Consider the following 16,381-nt stretch of genomic DNA (forward strand, 5'->3'; position numbering starts at 1 on the left):
GGCCAAGGAATTTCTATCGCCTAGTCAGGTAGGTAGAGGATACCACCACCACTCAGGCCCCAGAGCAAAGCCTGGTTAGGAACCCTGAACAGGACAGCACAGCCTGTGCTTTTTGGACCTTTCAGATTTAAAATGGGGAAGAAGAAAAGGCTTCAGAAAAGCTTTGTGCTGGCCGAGCATCCTGGGGATCTGTCTTGTCTGCTTTATCGAGATCAAACACTCTCTCACACAGCAACCAGAAAAGCAGTAGCAGTAACAATGGCAGCTATCATTTCCCAAGCACTTAGTATATTCCTGGCTTTGTACCAAGTTGCTATTCATGAATTTTCTTATTTCATCCTTGTAACACTCCTATGGTCTGGACGACAACCCTATAAAGACTACAAACCCGCACAAGAATTCAGGTAAGAGCCTGAGAAGGAATAAAATCCATGTGAAACGAAACTGCAGTTGCCGCAGGAATGAAGCAGTATAAGAGGAGAGGGATACAATATTCCAGTTCTGCATCAAAGCAACTGTGGTGAGTCTAGTCCCTTTTCTTCATAGGCTGGGGAGCCTGGAACTATATTTCTTTCCAGTCTTACCAAACATACTACTTCCAACCACAAGGTGCCTGCTCCTCCCTGCTGGAACGTTCTGTTTCTACACAGGGAGCCTCTAGCTTCTACTTGCGAATTAAAAATGCTTGATAACAAACCAAGAAAGCTAAAGTTCAAGAGACTGACATTTTGACGCCATGAGATTTCTTTGAGGAGAATTATAGAGTGTAGGAGTTAGGGTGTATGAATGTGTATGTGGAGGCAGGACTGAACAACAGAGGAGAACAAGTGTATAATATTAATAATAATCTCTACCATTTAGTACATGCTGTGTGTCAGGGGCTTTACTTTACGTATGTCACCTCATTTAATCCTCACAACTTTATGAAGGACATGTTACTATTTCCATGTTTAAAGACGAGGAAACAGACTCAAAGAAATAACTAGTTTTAGTTCATGGCCATCCCACGCCGAACATGCCCGATCTCATCTGATCTCGAAAGCTAAGCAGGGTCGGGACTGGTTAGTACTTGGATGGGAGACCACCTAGGAAGACCAGGTGCTGTAGGCGTTAAAAAAAAAAAAGAGAGATTAACTATCACACTCAAGGTGACACAACTAGTAAATGGTTTAAATCAGGATTCAAACCCAGGTTTGTCAGAACACAAAGTCCACATCCTTAGCCACTAAGTACCAGTGTCTCTCCTCTACATAGAACCAGAGCTGTATTGGTTGGAAGAAAAGGTTAAGTTTGGTCAAGAGAGGCTTGAAAAGAGAAACTGGTTTCATTTATGAACTCGAGTTAGATGAGTGGTCTCAACTAGGGGCTAATTTGGCCCCCAGGAGACATTTGGCAATATCTGGAGACATTTCTGATTCTTACACTTGGAGCTTGCTGCTGGCATCTAGCAGGTAGAAGCCAGGGCTGCTAACCATCCTATGCCAGGATAGTGCCCACAACAAAGATTTATCTGGCCCAATGTGTCCATGGTGCCAGAGTTGACAAATCCTGGATTAGAGGGACTTTGAGGGTATATTAATCATTTAGGATTAGCTGGAGGTAGAGGAAGGAATGAAGAATACTGGGACACTGACAAAATCAAAGTACATTAGACTTTAAATAATGTCTCATTTTGGATGCAAAATGTTTTAAATCAGCTTCACCTTATTCTGAACCTGACATCATTTCCCATAAGTATAAGATCTACTCTTTATATTCTCTACAGAGGAAAAGTGATATTTATCATAGACAGTGTTGAAAACCCTTCTAAGTAACTCAAATGGCCCTCTAGGTTTCCAGGCAGACTAAGAAGCGAGAAACAGGCATCTGGTATCCTGGCTGAAGAAAGGTGGACAGGAGGCTCCTTTTTTTTCTCTTTCTACCGGAATGTGACCAAGGGATTCAAAAGCTTGAGTGAACAGTCATAAAAGTGGATGATTGCTAAGAAGGTCATTTTCTATTTCATAATAAATAAATAGGAAACACTATGAATAAACACAAGACAAAGAAAGTGCAAAGAAACAGTGCCAACAAGACAACACGTGAAGCAATAAAAATCAATTTATACTGCTCCTTTCCCCTGGAGAACTTAAAGAACGTTCTTTAAAAGCGTAAAGCGCTACCTTCGTCTAAGAAACTATAAATTCCTAAAGGTAAGCACCACTTCTTCTCTCATGTTCTCTTCTCCACAGTTGGGAATATAGTCATGTGGACGGTGGTAGTTTCACAATCAATTTTGTTGCTCAAATGACTTAATGACACGGAATCTCTCTTCTGTGGAAATACAGGAGTAGTATAACTTGTGCCATCCAACTCAAAGGAAAACTGAAGCATCCAAAGGCTGTAACTTGAATAAATGATGTCAAAACAATTGGAGAAACAGAACTTGGAGTTAGTTTTATATGTATATGTTTGTGTGTATGTGTGTGTGTGTGTGTGTGTGTGTGTGTATACCCATATATATGTATATATGCATATATACATGTATATATAGTGAGGCAAATACAAACTAGGGAAAAAACTCAGCCGTCTAAATCCTCGATTCTACAAAGAGAATTAACTTTACTTTGAAAAACTAAATATTGAATTCATGTCTTTAGCTCTGTTCCTTCCCCAAGCTACACTAAAATAACAGAAAAGTTTTTATTAGGATTATTTTCATATATACATATATTGAGGAAAACAGAGAGAATAAAAGTAGAAGATGAAAATTAAGAGGCAGATAGTAATTGACCTACGGAACCCTAAACCAGAAGGAGAACCAAGAAGCAAGCAGACTTATATCACAGAAGACCTAAGAGGAATTGGTGGCAGTAGGATGAAGGCAGAAATAAAAACAAGAGAAACTATTGAAAGCTTGAGGATGGTTAGACTCCCAGATCCCAAAACCTCCCCCTCCACCGTGGAAGACTAGAGGTTTATACTCTTCAGGAGGGTCTACAGACACCTACCTGGCTCAGCTAAGGATAGGGCTGCTGAACTTAAACCAGAAGGATCAACTGAAAATTCTATAATAAATATTGGGATGGCCTGGATCTCTTCACAACTTGGCTCCAAGACATAGGTAGAAAATCAAAAGAGCCTTGTCTAAGGAATCTGATTATTCAAGATAAAAGACCTAGAAATACTGATATCGAGGCTTCCCAAGGTCACAGTCAGATCACCCTACATAGAACCTGCAACCAGGTTTTCAGTGCCAAATTTTAAAATATAAGCAGGCAGCTAAAGATTATCAGACATTTAAGGAAAATATCTAACATGAAAGACCAAGAGCAAAATAAGCAATTGAGAGCAGCAATCCCTAACCCTTTCAGCACCAGGGACCGGTGCTCCTATGAGAATCTAATGCCTGATGATCTGAGGTGGAGCTGAGGTAGTGCTGCTACTGCTGGGGAGTGGCTACAAATACAGGTGAAGCTTCGCTTGCTTGCCAGCTGCTCACCTCTTGCTGTGGAGTGTGGTTCCTAACAGGCCACGGACAGTACTGGTTCATGGCCCAGGGGTTGGGGACCCCTGATTTAGGAGAAACAAAGTATTCAGAAAGAAAACTTCGAAAACAACCCATCAATAATATCTCTAGATAGATTAATGAGACATGAAGACATTACATTATGAAACAAGAACAGGATGCAACAGAAAAGGAACATTTAGAGAACAATAAAAGAGCTCTTGGCAATTAAGATTCAATTCAAGAATCTCTCCAGGGAGCCTGGCTTCATGTCCCTGCTCTGTGCAGACATGTATTTTTCTTGCTGCTTTATTTCTCTGTCTTCTATTAAAACTAAATGCCTTGAGTTCAGGGACATTTCTTATTTGTCTTTGTATACTTAGTGCCTAGTGCTAGAGACACAGGCAAGCAGAGTTGGGGAACTATTAACTGACACTATTTCAAGAGAGCAGGTGCTAAATACCAGTCCGAAGTGGCTCTGCAAGCAGACGGCCGCTGCACCAAATCCAGGGGACTATAATCGAGGGGAGCACAGAAGCATAAAACCTCTGGGGCACCAACATCCCCCATGCCCCAACACCTCTTCCTTCGTTCTCAATTCTAGGGCTTCTTTGACTCTTCTTACTCAGCCAATCCATAGGGCTTCAGTGCCCCCAAATACCCTCCTTCCTTAGGGATAGGGCTGCCCGGCTTATCCAGACACAGCCTCTAAGTACAAGTGAGGCAGAAAATTCCAGACTTCTTCAGGAAGCAGTGTGCTCTGACTTCAAAGGCATTCCTAGATCATCAGTTGGAAAATGAAAACCACTTACACCATGGCCTACAAACTAGCCAGCTTGTTATGTGGAGGAGAATGAAGGCTCACTGGATTGCTCTCTGAGTAGCAGCTGTGGGAAGAAGCCCCTGGCACAGAAGCCACGTCAGGGAAATCAAAAGCCTGTCAGGCGAAAAGAGGAAGGTACAGAGGGGAAGCTGGCCACTTAGGGCAGGAGTCTGGGGCTCTTGCCCAAAGGCATCTTTATATGGGAACACCTGGGCCCTGCTCTTTGGATCATCAAGGTTCAAACGTACTTAAATTATCAATCCTTGGGTAATCAGTCTTCCAAAAAGAAGTATTCATGGACATTAGGGGCATATGCAAGGTAAGAAGAGCAATGAATATAGAGGGTTGCTTATACCTTTGATTTTCTTTATCCCATGCCCGCAAATAACTTCTGTTGCCTACAGGGTCACTGAAATGAGAGACCCTTCTGTGCCTTCCTGAACAGCAGATAAGCTCCTTATATAAGAAGCCCTCCCTTGGTTTCTTCTAAATCCCGAGAGAGAGAGAGAGAGAGAGAGAGAGAGAGAGAGAGAATATCTGCTGTAGCAGATAGCTTCCCCAAGACGGCATACAATGGTCCCAAGTTCCTACTTGATGAAACCACTGTCCCATGTACGGTGACCAATGGGTCTGGTTTATTCAGAACTTTCCTGGATTCAACACTGAAAGTCTCATGACCCAGGAAGCCCTTCAGTCCTAGGCAAACTGGGATAGCTGGTTGCCCTAAGGCCACGGTGCTTTATTCAGACCAGTCTTATGCTTATCTCACCCTTCAGAAGAAACAACCCATAATTCTATTCTTTCCTAATGGGCTATAGAATCTGAAAATTCATTTAACCCTTACCTATAGTTTGATATTTCAGGAAGTATGACTCCTCCAGTACCCCCGCTTCCCAGGATGTGAGATACCAGTACATGGAGAATGCGGAGACCTGGATCATAGAGGTTAGGAGCATCCTTGAAGGTCACATGGCTAGTGGTAGACCAGGTAAAACCTGGGCTGCCTAATTCAGGAGACTCTCATTACTAGGGCAGGGTTTTTCAATCTTGGTAATATTGATATTTTAGGCCAGGTAATTCTTTGTTGTGGGGGACCGTCCTGTGCATTGCAGGATTTTAGTTGTATCCTGACTTCTAGCACTCCTCTGCCCCAGTTATTACAACCAAAAATGTCTGCAGACATTGTCAAATGTCCCCTTGAGGGAAAAAAGTCACCATGCCTGAGAATCACTGTACCAGAGAATTACTGCCTTCTCTGAAAGTGTTCTTTTTTTCCTTCCTATTACCTACTACAAGAAAATATCAAATTTTATTTTGGCCTTGGATCAGATTATAAGTGTGTGTCAATTGACCTGATGGCAGAGGTACCACGCTCAGCCAATTCTTAGTTTGCACACCAATAAGAAGATTTTATGCTCTGCATTGTCTATGGCCTTACAGTGGCTAGTAAAGCACTGGCTGACACTGGATGCCTGCAGAGTGCAGTTCGAGGTGCCAGCTCGGCCTTCCTCAGACCAGAACAGCAAGTGCCAGGGTTTTCTTCCTCACGACAACAAAAATCATACCCTTTCACTTGTAATTATTATTTTTTTAAATCTTAGAATATTAGGAGATCTAGGACTCTGAGTAATGCTAACAGATCCCTAGATACTGTTCTTCCTTTGCTGCCTACGGTCTAACTGCAGAAGTGGCACAATAGATTTAAGTTAGTTTGGGGTTTGCTGGTTATCCAACTTACTGTTCTGCAGAAATGGCCCATAGCAGAGACCCAAGATGCTTACAGAAAAATAAAAGGATTCATCTAATGACTACGTGTGTCATTTTTTATCTTAGTGAATTCTTTGCAGAAGAAAGGAGTAATAATAGCTCTTCTTGGTACCTAGAAGATCCTATAAAAATAAAGAACAGAAGTAAAGTATTAAAAAGACAGGGGGTTCAAGAAACTCATCCAGTCTGAAAATAGTCCATGTCAACATGCTCCTATCTTTAAAAAGCCTTAACTTCATCTGAAAGAAATGAAAACTTGGGAGCTAAACCAAAGGGTACTCTCTATCTAAAGGAGCAGAAGAGTCACAGTAGAAATTCCAAACAAACTGAGCATCACTGGAGACAAGTCTGATGACTTCTCTACCCTATTTACTTTCTTAACAGTTGCCATGACAAAATGGCCACACCTAGACTCTTGGATCAAGAACATGGAATTCTCTGATCCCACATGCCTGTGATGCATGTCACCACTGCCTGTCTTCCTGTGAATTAAAAGAGAGAGAGAGAGAGAGAGAAACAAAGAAAAAAATGCAGTGAATAAGCAAGTAAACACAGGAAATCAATTTCACCTCCAAAGCAGGATGGGGCAACCCTGCAGAATGACATAGAGGCCTGGCACAGCTCAGCTGGAGAAGGGGCCCTGGAAAGCTTTGGCAGCACAATCGAAATAGTCCCTGTACAGCATCAGGAATTTCTTTGGTGTGCATGTGTGTTTTAATTGTAATTAACGGAACACGGTGAGAGCAAGAATCACCACCACCACTTCCCAGTGCATGAAGAAACACACAACAACAGGCATCACGTGCCTGAAGCGCCAGTCATTTCAGAACAGTTTGTGTTTTTTCTCCAAGCCTGAAGCCTGCCTCTTTACTGAGGTCTGGACTTTATAAAACCTCAGGGAAGTGATGCAAAGCTCTCTCTGCCCGAACCGGTCCCTCATATTCCGAGCATTTAGGATTCTGCTTCCCAGCACCTGCTCTAGTCTCAAACAGGCGGATCAATTCAAGAACTGATGCAAAACCTTGAACCACAAATCTTTTCCAACACGCACATGTTAATGGTGCAAAGCAGGCTGTGTTCCTTGCCGTTAGGTTCGGAGTCCCTGGTTTGCTGCTAATGGGGGTTAGTTGTGGTGGTGAGGTAGGCCTTCGCTGGTCTATAGCGATTATGCCCCCAAATGAAGCAAGAGTTAGCTGGTATAGCTGATATCTTTTTTTGAGAAAGTGTTTTGTTTTGGGGTTTTTTCTGTGGCTCATTCAGGTTTGAAAATAAGAGTGTGAAAGAAGAGATGGGTGGAGGCACCGCCATTGGGGACCGTGCACTGTCCTCAACCTCAGCTCAGTTCTGTTGCTGACATGACTCTGGCCAGGAACGGCCAAATGCTGCTTCTCCCTGCTTGTTAAAGAGCCAGGCGACCCATCTGATTTACCGAGTAGAGTTCATTCAGGACCTTCATCAAATCATCTTGGAGCTGCTGGCCGACTTCTTTACTCTGCAAAGAAAGAGGAATGAAGGTTAATTGGGAAACAGAAGGACGGAGGAGGGGGCAACAAAGGCAAGAGCAGTGCTGGCTCTACAAATAACACTGACTCAATTAAGGCCCATATTTAATCCAGCAAATCAGATAACCACTCCGATCAGACCCAATTATGGTCAGATTACTCAAAGAGTTTTAATAAAATGAAATGTGCTCCTTTCATAGCCTAGCAAAGTCAATCGTGTGGAGGGAAAATGGGTTGTAGCCTTTGATTTTTCAATTGGTCCCCAAAGACCAGGCCTGAAAGCCATATCCTACCTAGCAACTATTGTTAGGTGGAACAAGCTTTCTAGGAGACTTGTAGTCAAGTATTCTTGAGAATTGTGGAGGCAAGTAAGATGTGAAATAGGATGAGGTAGGAAGAAGTACATAAACATCCAAGGACTTTGAAGTACCTAACTAAATAGGAACCTCCAAGCAAGTAGGAGTTACCCCTCTCATTTGCTTTATCTCTCCCTCAAACTCCCAGGACAGTGGCACCTCAACAATGACTGGTTGTGAGATTAGCTAACGCTACTCAATTCTGAAAATATATGTGAAGGGGTCGCCAGTTGGTTAATGCTAAGCAGTGGTAGCTCTCGAGTGCTCTGCTGCTGCCACCCAGGGCTGGCCTCTAACCACACAGAACAGCCGGCTAGAGAAGAATGAGGAAACAGGAAGGAAGAGCCGCGCCTTCTACACTGAGTGTTCTGTGCCAAGCCCAAGAGAGCAGGGGTAAAACTGATTGGCATCACCAGGTAATTGAGAGGGGAAGCCCTTGTTTTATCTTCTGCCAGCTCCTTCTAGTTCTTTTCTACTAAAAATCAGATACCAACAATGCCCTTCGACCAGAATGTATAATACTAACCCTGGCACAGCTCAGTTTCCAGGCAAAGAAAGGAAAAGGTCTTGTATATCAGACATATAATCACTTAATATCTTGCTTTTTTCCAAGATGTATGACCTGAAAAATATTTTTTCTGACTACAGAAGGAATACGTTTGTTGCAATAAATAAGAAAACTGTAGAAAACTTCAAAAAACAAAAACTAACTCAATTTCTACCACTCTAGACTTTGCTATATATTTTCCTAAACTATGATTTTTACGGAACTAGGATTATATCATGCATGCTGTAATTTATTTACTTAAATGTATGTTGTGAACATCTCCCTAAGTATAGTCTTCTATAACATTACAATAAGTCTATTGATGCAGCTCCTGTTTTTGGACATATACTCTGTTTACAAATTTTCACGATAAAACATGCTGCATTAAATTACTTTGTACATAATCAATGTACATACCTTTCGTTATTATATCCTAGAAGTAACAGTGCTGACTCAGAGACTACTTATTTATCCTTGAGAAAAACTGTACTAATTTACAATACCACCCAAAACATACAAGAATGCTATTTCACTTTTTTTTGTCTTGACGATTGATACGGTATCCTACCGTAATTTGCAGACCTTTGACATTAGTGAGCCTTTTTTTTTTTTACATGCTTATCAGTCGTTTTCATTTTTCCTTCATACTTTGCCATTTTTCTAGTAAGGAATTAATTATGGAATATAACATATGTGTGATCTTTGTCATGAGTTGACATGAATTTTCATACCCAGTAGTGTGGAAAGGAGTGGAAGGAGCCCAGAATTAGCAGTCACAAGAATCCTGCAGTCCCAGCTCCTCTCCCACCATCAAGGAGATAACTGTGAACAACTTGGTTAACCTTTCTGGGCCTGTATTTTCCTTTCTGTAAAATGAAAGTCTTTGGCTTAAGCAGTCCTAAGGTGTTTTCCAACCCTTGCCATTCTCTGATTCTTCATGATCTTTTGCCTGGCTTCTTGAGTCCATGTTAGATTCAAACACCACCCATTTCAGCGTATGGCTGGTCGACTTCAATCTACAGGTTAGAAGATAATGAGCAAGTTCTCCTCAGGGACCGAGATGCTCTACGAAATGAATGGCTGCAGGAGTATCTCGCCAGTCTTAAATTTACCATTCCCAATGTCTCTCATCCAATGACTTCAACCACTGGAAGAAGCCACATGAAGGAATGCATTTCATCTAGGAGCTCATGTACCGGCTTCTCCTTCCCTTGAAGGGGAAGTTCAGCACAGCTGAACTCCCTTGAAGCAGGAGAGGTCCAAAGAGGTGAAGTGAGGCAAAATGACTCACCAACCAGCCCGAGTCAGCAACAAGGCCAGGAAGTGACCAGGCGTATCACTTCCAAGTGCCCTGCCCTCCCGCCTTGGGGCCGACTCCCCTTGCCAGCCTCCCACTCTCCCTTACTACCTCCTTATGTTTAAATGACAGAGGTTACAGGAGAAAGCTCCCAGTCCTCAACCCTGATGCTTACCCATGACTTAAATAACTTATCCCCCAGGGGAGGTGGGGGGAGGGAAGGGAGAGAAAAAAACATAACCAATAAAACAGCAATTAGCCCAGGCAGATGTTTCCTTTCATGTACTACTGATTAGTTGGAAAAGGAAGACTCGACTATTATCCCTGTTTATCTGAACCGGATGCTGAAGGGATCCTGACTTCAGGCTCCCCTTTGGCTAAGGGCTGGGCTGGGGACACTCGTGTTGCCGGCCCAGTTAGTCTCCCATAAAGCCCACAGCAAGTCCCCAGCAATCCAGAGCAATTCTGACCCAAAGAGAGAGGCAGGAAATAGCTAGTGCCTCTCCTTTCCAGATGACAAAAGGCCACCCATTCTCTATTTCATAAAACTTAACTCTATGCCTTTGGGGGCAAGTGCAGCAAGGGCTTCCGTGCTGGCGGCTCTGGAAGGGTGGTGGGAGCTGGGGAGCTTCAGGAGGGCCCCGCCCAAAGACAAGGGGGACATTTATTCCTGGGAACAACAAAACCTGATGAGGCCAAGTACATGACCACGAAGACTGCAGAGGCTTTCCGTTCCCGCAAAACAAAGCAAGGGGTTTCTAAGCAAGGAAGAGAAAGAGAATTTACAGAGTGGTCTTTGTGTGCTATCACACAGTCCACATCTCTTTTCTTTAAAATTTCTTGGAAGAGAATGAGTCATCTAAACATTGCAGGAAACCAAACAGAAGTTGAGGGAAAAAATTACTTTGGGCAAAGTTTTTCTCTTAAATGTTTGCCTAGTAATCTTTGCCTGGAAAAAAAAAAGATGCCTAAATTTAGAAAAGAGATGTGACACAGTTAACAATGCTGGTTCTGTGGGATAGGAAGTGCAATGGTGTGCTCAGGCAGGGATCTTTTATTTTGAAACTCACCACCACGGTTTGGCTAATGCGTGTTTCACGGGGCCCCCACTCTGCCTCCTGCTGGGGTGGGGCTGATCAGAAGGCAGTGAGATTGCAACAGCTCCTGCCAGCTGTGTGCTTACAAAACGGGTAGGGAATCCTCCTTTTCCGACAGATAACAGCATCGGACAACAGAACTGAAACACACGATTTCATTTCCGCAAGGCTAACGTTCCAAAGCTTCCTCACTCCCCGAAAGGATACAGCTAAAGAAATAGAAGAGAACAAGAGGCTACATGGTCTGGGCTGCTGGGACACTAGGATGGTCACTCATCTTTGGATCGATACATTTCCGGGGCTTGGATGAGTATGTCTATTAGCATTTCCCAAAGAACACTGATTATGAAAGGATTTTAAAAGCAGCCCTCATCAGGAAGATACTACAAAGCTGTATGATTTGACGGGCACAAAATTACCCCTCATTTGTATAAAAGAAAGAAAAAAAAAAAGAGGTAGGTATGTCTGTGCCATGCGGTGAGAGCTAATTTCAGTCCCTGCCAAGGCTGAGCCTGTCAGCAGGTAGAAACAAGTAGGGTCATTTAGTTCTCTGCCGATGAGCCTGTGTCAGCAGTTTTCCAAAAAAGACTTTTCAAGGGTTTAGATCTTACTCTACCAGTGCTAGCATCCCCTCCCCATCCCAAAGATACTTCTGAGACCAATTATTTTAAAAAACCCAGTTTAAAAATGAATTTACATTTATAGACATCAGAGGAAAGGGACATAAACCCTATATGAGGCTCTGGCAGCAGAAGCGCCACCAGATGTAGAGTGACAGTTTCGGGGGCACTCACTCGCCACTTCAAAGAGGCCAAGCTTCATGAGCTGGAGATCTGCCTGAAATGCTTTTGGTGGGGAGGACAGGGCTGAAAGGAGTGGCTGTTTGGCTCCAAGGCCAGTGTTAGGTGATCGTGGGCACTGTGGCCTCTCCCTAACCCAACTCAGCCTCTCAAAATAAGTGGCGCAGTGTGAGGATGTGGGTACTGAGGGTAGTGACACTGGAGGTCAAAGCCCAGGAATGACTTCAGATTTCTCCTTGGCCACACTACTTGTGTATATGCAGAGGGACTCTCTATTCAGCCTTCACTCACTAACTAAGATACCACATGATGGCTCTATGAAAGCTGTGCTCCAGTCATGAGTTCATACTCTGGCTAGCTCATGGCCACACAAATATATTGAATTGCAAATCTTTTATCTAGAGGTAGGCTGGGAGCCACCACTATAAGGACACCTGAAGCGTTTTTACCTTCTGATAATAACGCAGAGCAGGATTTCAAAAAAATACATTTTAAAAATCACAATCCAGTATAATGTGTGTTTAGAATAGTACTTATTATTTGCTGTGCATTCTGATATTTCCTATTTTTTTCTCTTCTATTTTTTTGGTAGTTATAACTCACAGATTTCACTTTACAACTCATTACTGAGTCATTTTACACAGGTTTAAAAAGACTGGGTATACTGTAACTGTGGAATTAATAAAGAAAATAGTGGTTAAGGACTGGAGCCCACCACCAAGACGGGTGCTAAGTAACTTGCCCTCTCAAGGTAGCTGATAGGATGTTTTGAAGCAGATTCAATTACCAGATGTTGGGGTGGGGGGGATGCTGGATTTTAAGGAGTAAGCAATAATAATTTGTTGGCAAATATTTATAGAACACCTATAATGTGTCAAACACTTGTGGTTTGACTGAGAATATAGCAGTACATAAAACAATAAGTTTAAAAGTTTACAATCTACTGAGAAAGATGGACATTAATCTGACATCTGAGTCTATCTGAATACAACTCTTTCCATCTCAAAGGCATTACTAGAAATAGAATTTCTGAAGTTATATTTTTCTAGTTCAAAATCAACTTTTTTCTATCTCAGCCAAGAGGTTTCCACACTTCATGGTAACTCTAGAGCAAATTAGATTTTGAATTTAGCTTGCCAGAAACAGAAATTTGTTTTCAAAATATGTAGCTATTACATAGCAAATCTTTTTTCCTTTGAATTTGCCTTTCTAAGTTATTAATAGATATTTAAGTTATAATGATACTGTTTTAGTATAAGTGACTCCCAAAGCCATCACATTCCATTTTTAAAGAATACGTTGAGGTTGTTAGCACGATAAAAACTAATCTCCCCTGTAGCTCCTTCACCCAAAAGTGAATGGGTGTAGTTAAATTCTCCTTGTATTTTAAAAACCTGACTCAGTCTGAGACCCAATACCTGTCTTAGAATTAGCCTTCTGAAACACAACTGGTTTCTCAATTAGATGCCGGTTTGATTATCTGAAGAATTTAGTTAAAAAAATATCCCAAAGCTACTAAGATATGAAACCATCTAAAACTAATAAAAGAGACAGATTATAACTTTTAAAGCATCTTTCTGTCTTCCACAGTGCCCAGCCCACAGCTTTGTACACAGTAGCCATAAATTAACAATTATTGAATCACTTAGACCAAATTTTAGTTTCAACAAACACTAAGCTTTCACATAACAAGAATAAGACAATATAGCTGTGTTTTCTTCACATAGATTATTAAAAGTAGAAACTCTATCAGAAATTATCCACATGAACTCCCTCAGATTCACAGATGAGCCCTCAAAAGTTAAAATGACATTTCCAGGGTCACACAACTATTCAGGATCCTTTCTAGGACCATATGTTGTATCGGAAGAAGGTGAGACATACAGGCTCTAGAAGAGGATTTGAATCCCGATTCCACTCCCCGGTCATATTATTTAACCACTCTATGCCTCAGCTTTCACATCTGTAAAATAGGCTCATAATGAGACAATCTGTGAAAAGTGCTTAGAACAGAATCTAGATAGGCTCAATAAATGTTAGCTATTATTAATGTGAGAATTTGGCCCTCTTCACGCCCACTCAAACGCTCTTTCCACCACGCTGTGCTGCCTCCTTACGCAGCCTCTGAGCATGCTTATGATTGTGCTATGTGGAATTGGGCCAATTTCCATAAGCTAAACCTAAGGCAGGGTTGTTCTAAATCCCTCGATGGGAGGAAGGGGGGCTCCATCAACTCAGGGAAGAAGAATCTTTGTTTTTCCTTTTGCCTGCTGCTGCACTACCTATTTTCCTCCCCAGTTTCAGTAAAAAGCAAAGTAACAATGAGTCTGGAAGAAATATGCAGTTTTCCTGGAAAAAAAAACAACAAACAACACAATAAAAAAGCTAGGTGTTTAGGAGAAAGGAGGAAATTGGGCGGGGGATGGTATTGTAGGAAGAAAGTAAAGAAGATAGAATTACTTTTTATCCCTCCAGGTAGATTAAACGGAAAAGATCCTTCTCAGCTGCACAACTGGGATTTGGTTCAATTGGGTACATAAATTAAAAGTCCAAAGGTAGGGGCTCGCTACAGCCTAGGTCAGTAAGACGAATACTGCCCATTACCAAGATCTGGTTTAATGAAACCCAGGAGCTTTCTCCTCTAGGGCACTTGTTTCAGAAAGCCATTTCCTTAAGATTTTTCCAGAAGTATTAGAATGTATAAGTAGTCAGACTTGATAACCCATTGTGATGCTAGTGGCCTTGGGAAAAAAATCCATTTTTTGGCATGACGGCAAACTCCATGAATTCAGCTCCCACCTTCTGTGGATACTTACTATGCTCTGTTGCAATTGACCAGAGCGTCTTGTCAGGGAAGCATATAATTTGGACAAGACTGTGACACACTGGACTGGGGCAAGGGTGGGGTAGTGGTTCGGGGCAGGAAGACGCCCTCTGCTCTCCCAAAACCTCAGATGGCACAGTCTGAAACACAGGCCTATAACAATATCAATGTACCCCCATGGTTGTTTCGATCTCTTAGAATGGTTTATTCTAATACTAAGAAAATAAGCTGAAAGCAATATCCCTTCAAAGGAAAGAGATAATCAAGTCTGAGGCTTCATTTCTTAAATCATCACTGTGATCCTTTTCTTGGCAAATTCCCACCTTGAATTCTTTCAGATAATGATTTCAGTGGGAGAGTAATAATGTCTTCAGGCCCTGATTTCTAGTGCCAAAGCATTTCTTTCTTTATTTTTTGACATTAAAAAGTTTTTTCAATTATAATTGACATTCAATATTATTTTATATTAGTTTCAGGTGTACAAGAGAGTATTTAGACATTTATATAATTTATGAAGTGATCCCCCCATTAGTCTAGTACACACCTGATACCATACAGTTAGAATATTATTAACTATATTGCCTATGCTGTACTTTATGTCCCTGTGATTATTTTGTAACTACCAATTTCTTCAAAAAGGACACACGATGGCCAATAGACATATGAAAAGATGCTCAACATCACTAATCATATGAGAGATGTAAATTAAAACCAAAATGAGATATCACCTCACACCTGTCAGAATGGTTATCATCAATAAATCAACAAATAACAAAGCATTTCTTGAGGTTACACTGAGGATGAGTGATCACCCCATCTCCCAAGCAGGACACTAAGGCATAGAAATTGTATCTAGGTGACCATGGGACCGTTGGGTAGACTGGGACGCAGGGGTCAAAAGACACAAAGGTAAACAGGCAACATGAGAGCACAAATCTCTCAGCAGCCATAAAATAAACTCTGGAGGAAAAACAGTCAATGGCTTGAAACTGGACAACATGGAGGGAAAAAAGAGCCAGAAAAGACAAGGTGCTTGCAAGCACATGCCTTCCTACAATAAGGAATTCCCGGAGCTGGGGGATGAGAACAATGCCCGTGTGGCTCCCAGATAGCTGGGAGGAGGCTGGAAGAACAGGAGTTAAAAGAGCTCATCTGAAAGTTGGCATCATGAACACAGAGAGGAGGGTGCCCTGGAAGGAAGCTAAACAGTCAGCAGCACCCATACCGGAAATGCCTGGGATCTGGGAAAATCGCTGATTAAATACTTTAAGAAAGAGGAACCCAAGAGCAGTCAATTCATTGAGGGGTCTGTGTAGTTTTAGTACTTTTGGAGTTGCCTTACAATCCCACTGTCAAGAGAGAAAAAGAGGCTCCAGAAGGTTCAGTGATGGAGAGAACATGTTTTTGACACATCAGATGCCAGAGCTGGACCCAAAAGTAGCCGAAAGCCAACTCTGGGAGACTGGATAGAATTCTTTACTGGCAGAGGATTCGAATGCATTTCTTTGGGGCTGGCATGGAGATCTGAGTGGGGACAGCTTTCTTCAGCTACAGTGGTGGTCTGCAGCCTTGTGTCCTTGTCCACACTATGCCCACACATGCCACCACTCCTATCAGTCATGCTCCACATGCATTTTTAAAAAGATCTGTATCCTTAGAGGAGAACACCTTCCCTCTTGCAAGTACTTCATCTCTAATGAAAAAAACACTGAATTATGAGAAGGAAAATGTTTAGAGTTTGGAACTGGCGATTCCCAATCTCCGGCTCTGATTTCTCAGCTAAGCGCTTCAATTTTTCCTCTTCTATTCAGGCTTTATAAATGTTCTGAGTATACCTGAAAAGAAAGTGTATCTATCTGGCTGCAGTGGTTAGGCACAGTG

The 16,381-nt window shown here is 42.1% G+C and overlaps 1 protein-coding gene and 1 pseudogene across 5 annotated transcripts in view; one reads left to right on the forward strand and one right to left on the reverse strand.

Moving 5' to 3' along the window:
- SRGAP2 (SLIT-ROBO Rho GTPase activating protein 2) overlaps positions 1–16,381 on the reverse strand; it is a 230,723-nt gene that overhangs the window by 68,961 nt on the left and 145,381 nt on the right. For all 5 annotated transcript variants that reach the window (XM_023538273.1, XM_011372959.2, XM_011372958.2 and 2 more), the window contains exon 5: positions 7,507–7,569. In XM_023538273.1, coding sequence (XP_023394041.1) covers positions 7,507–7,569 — 63 coding nt within the window. The remainder of the gene's footprint in view (positions 1–7,506; positions 7,570–16,381) is intronic.
- LOC111747311 lies at positions 992–1,110 on the forward strand (annotated as a pseudogene).

This window comes from Pteropus vampyrus, unplaced genomic scaffold, assembly GCF_000151845.1.
Source record: "Pteropus vampyrus isolate Shadow unplaced genomic scaffold, Pvam_2.0 Scaffold217, whole genome shotgun sequence".
Classification (NCBI taxonomy): Eukaryota; Metazoa; Chordata; class Mammalia; order Chiroptera; family Pteropodidae; genus Pteropus; species Pteropus vampyrus.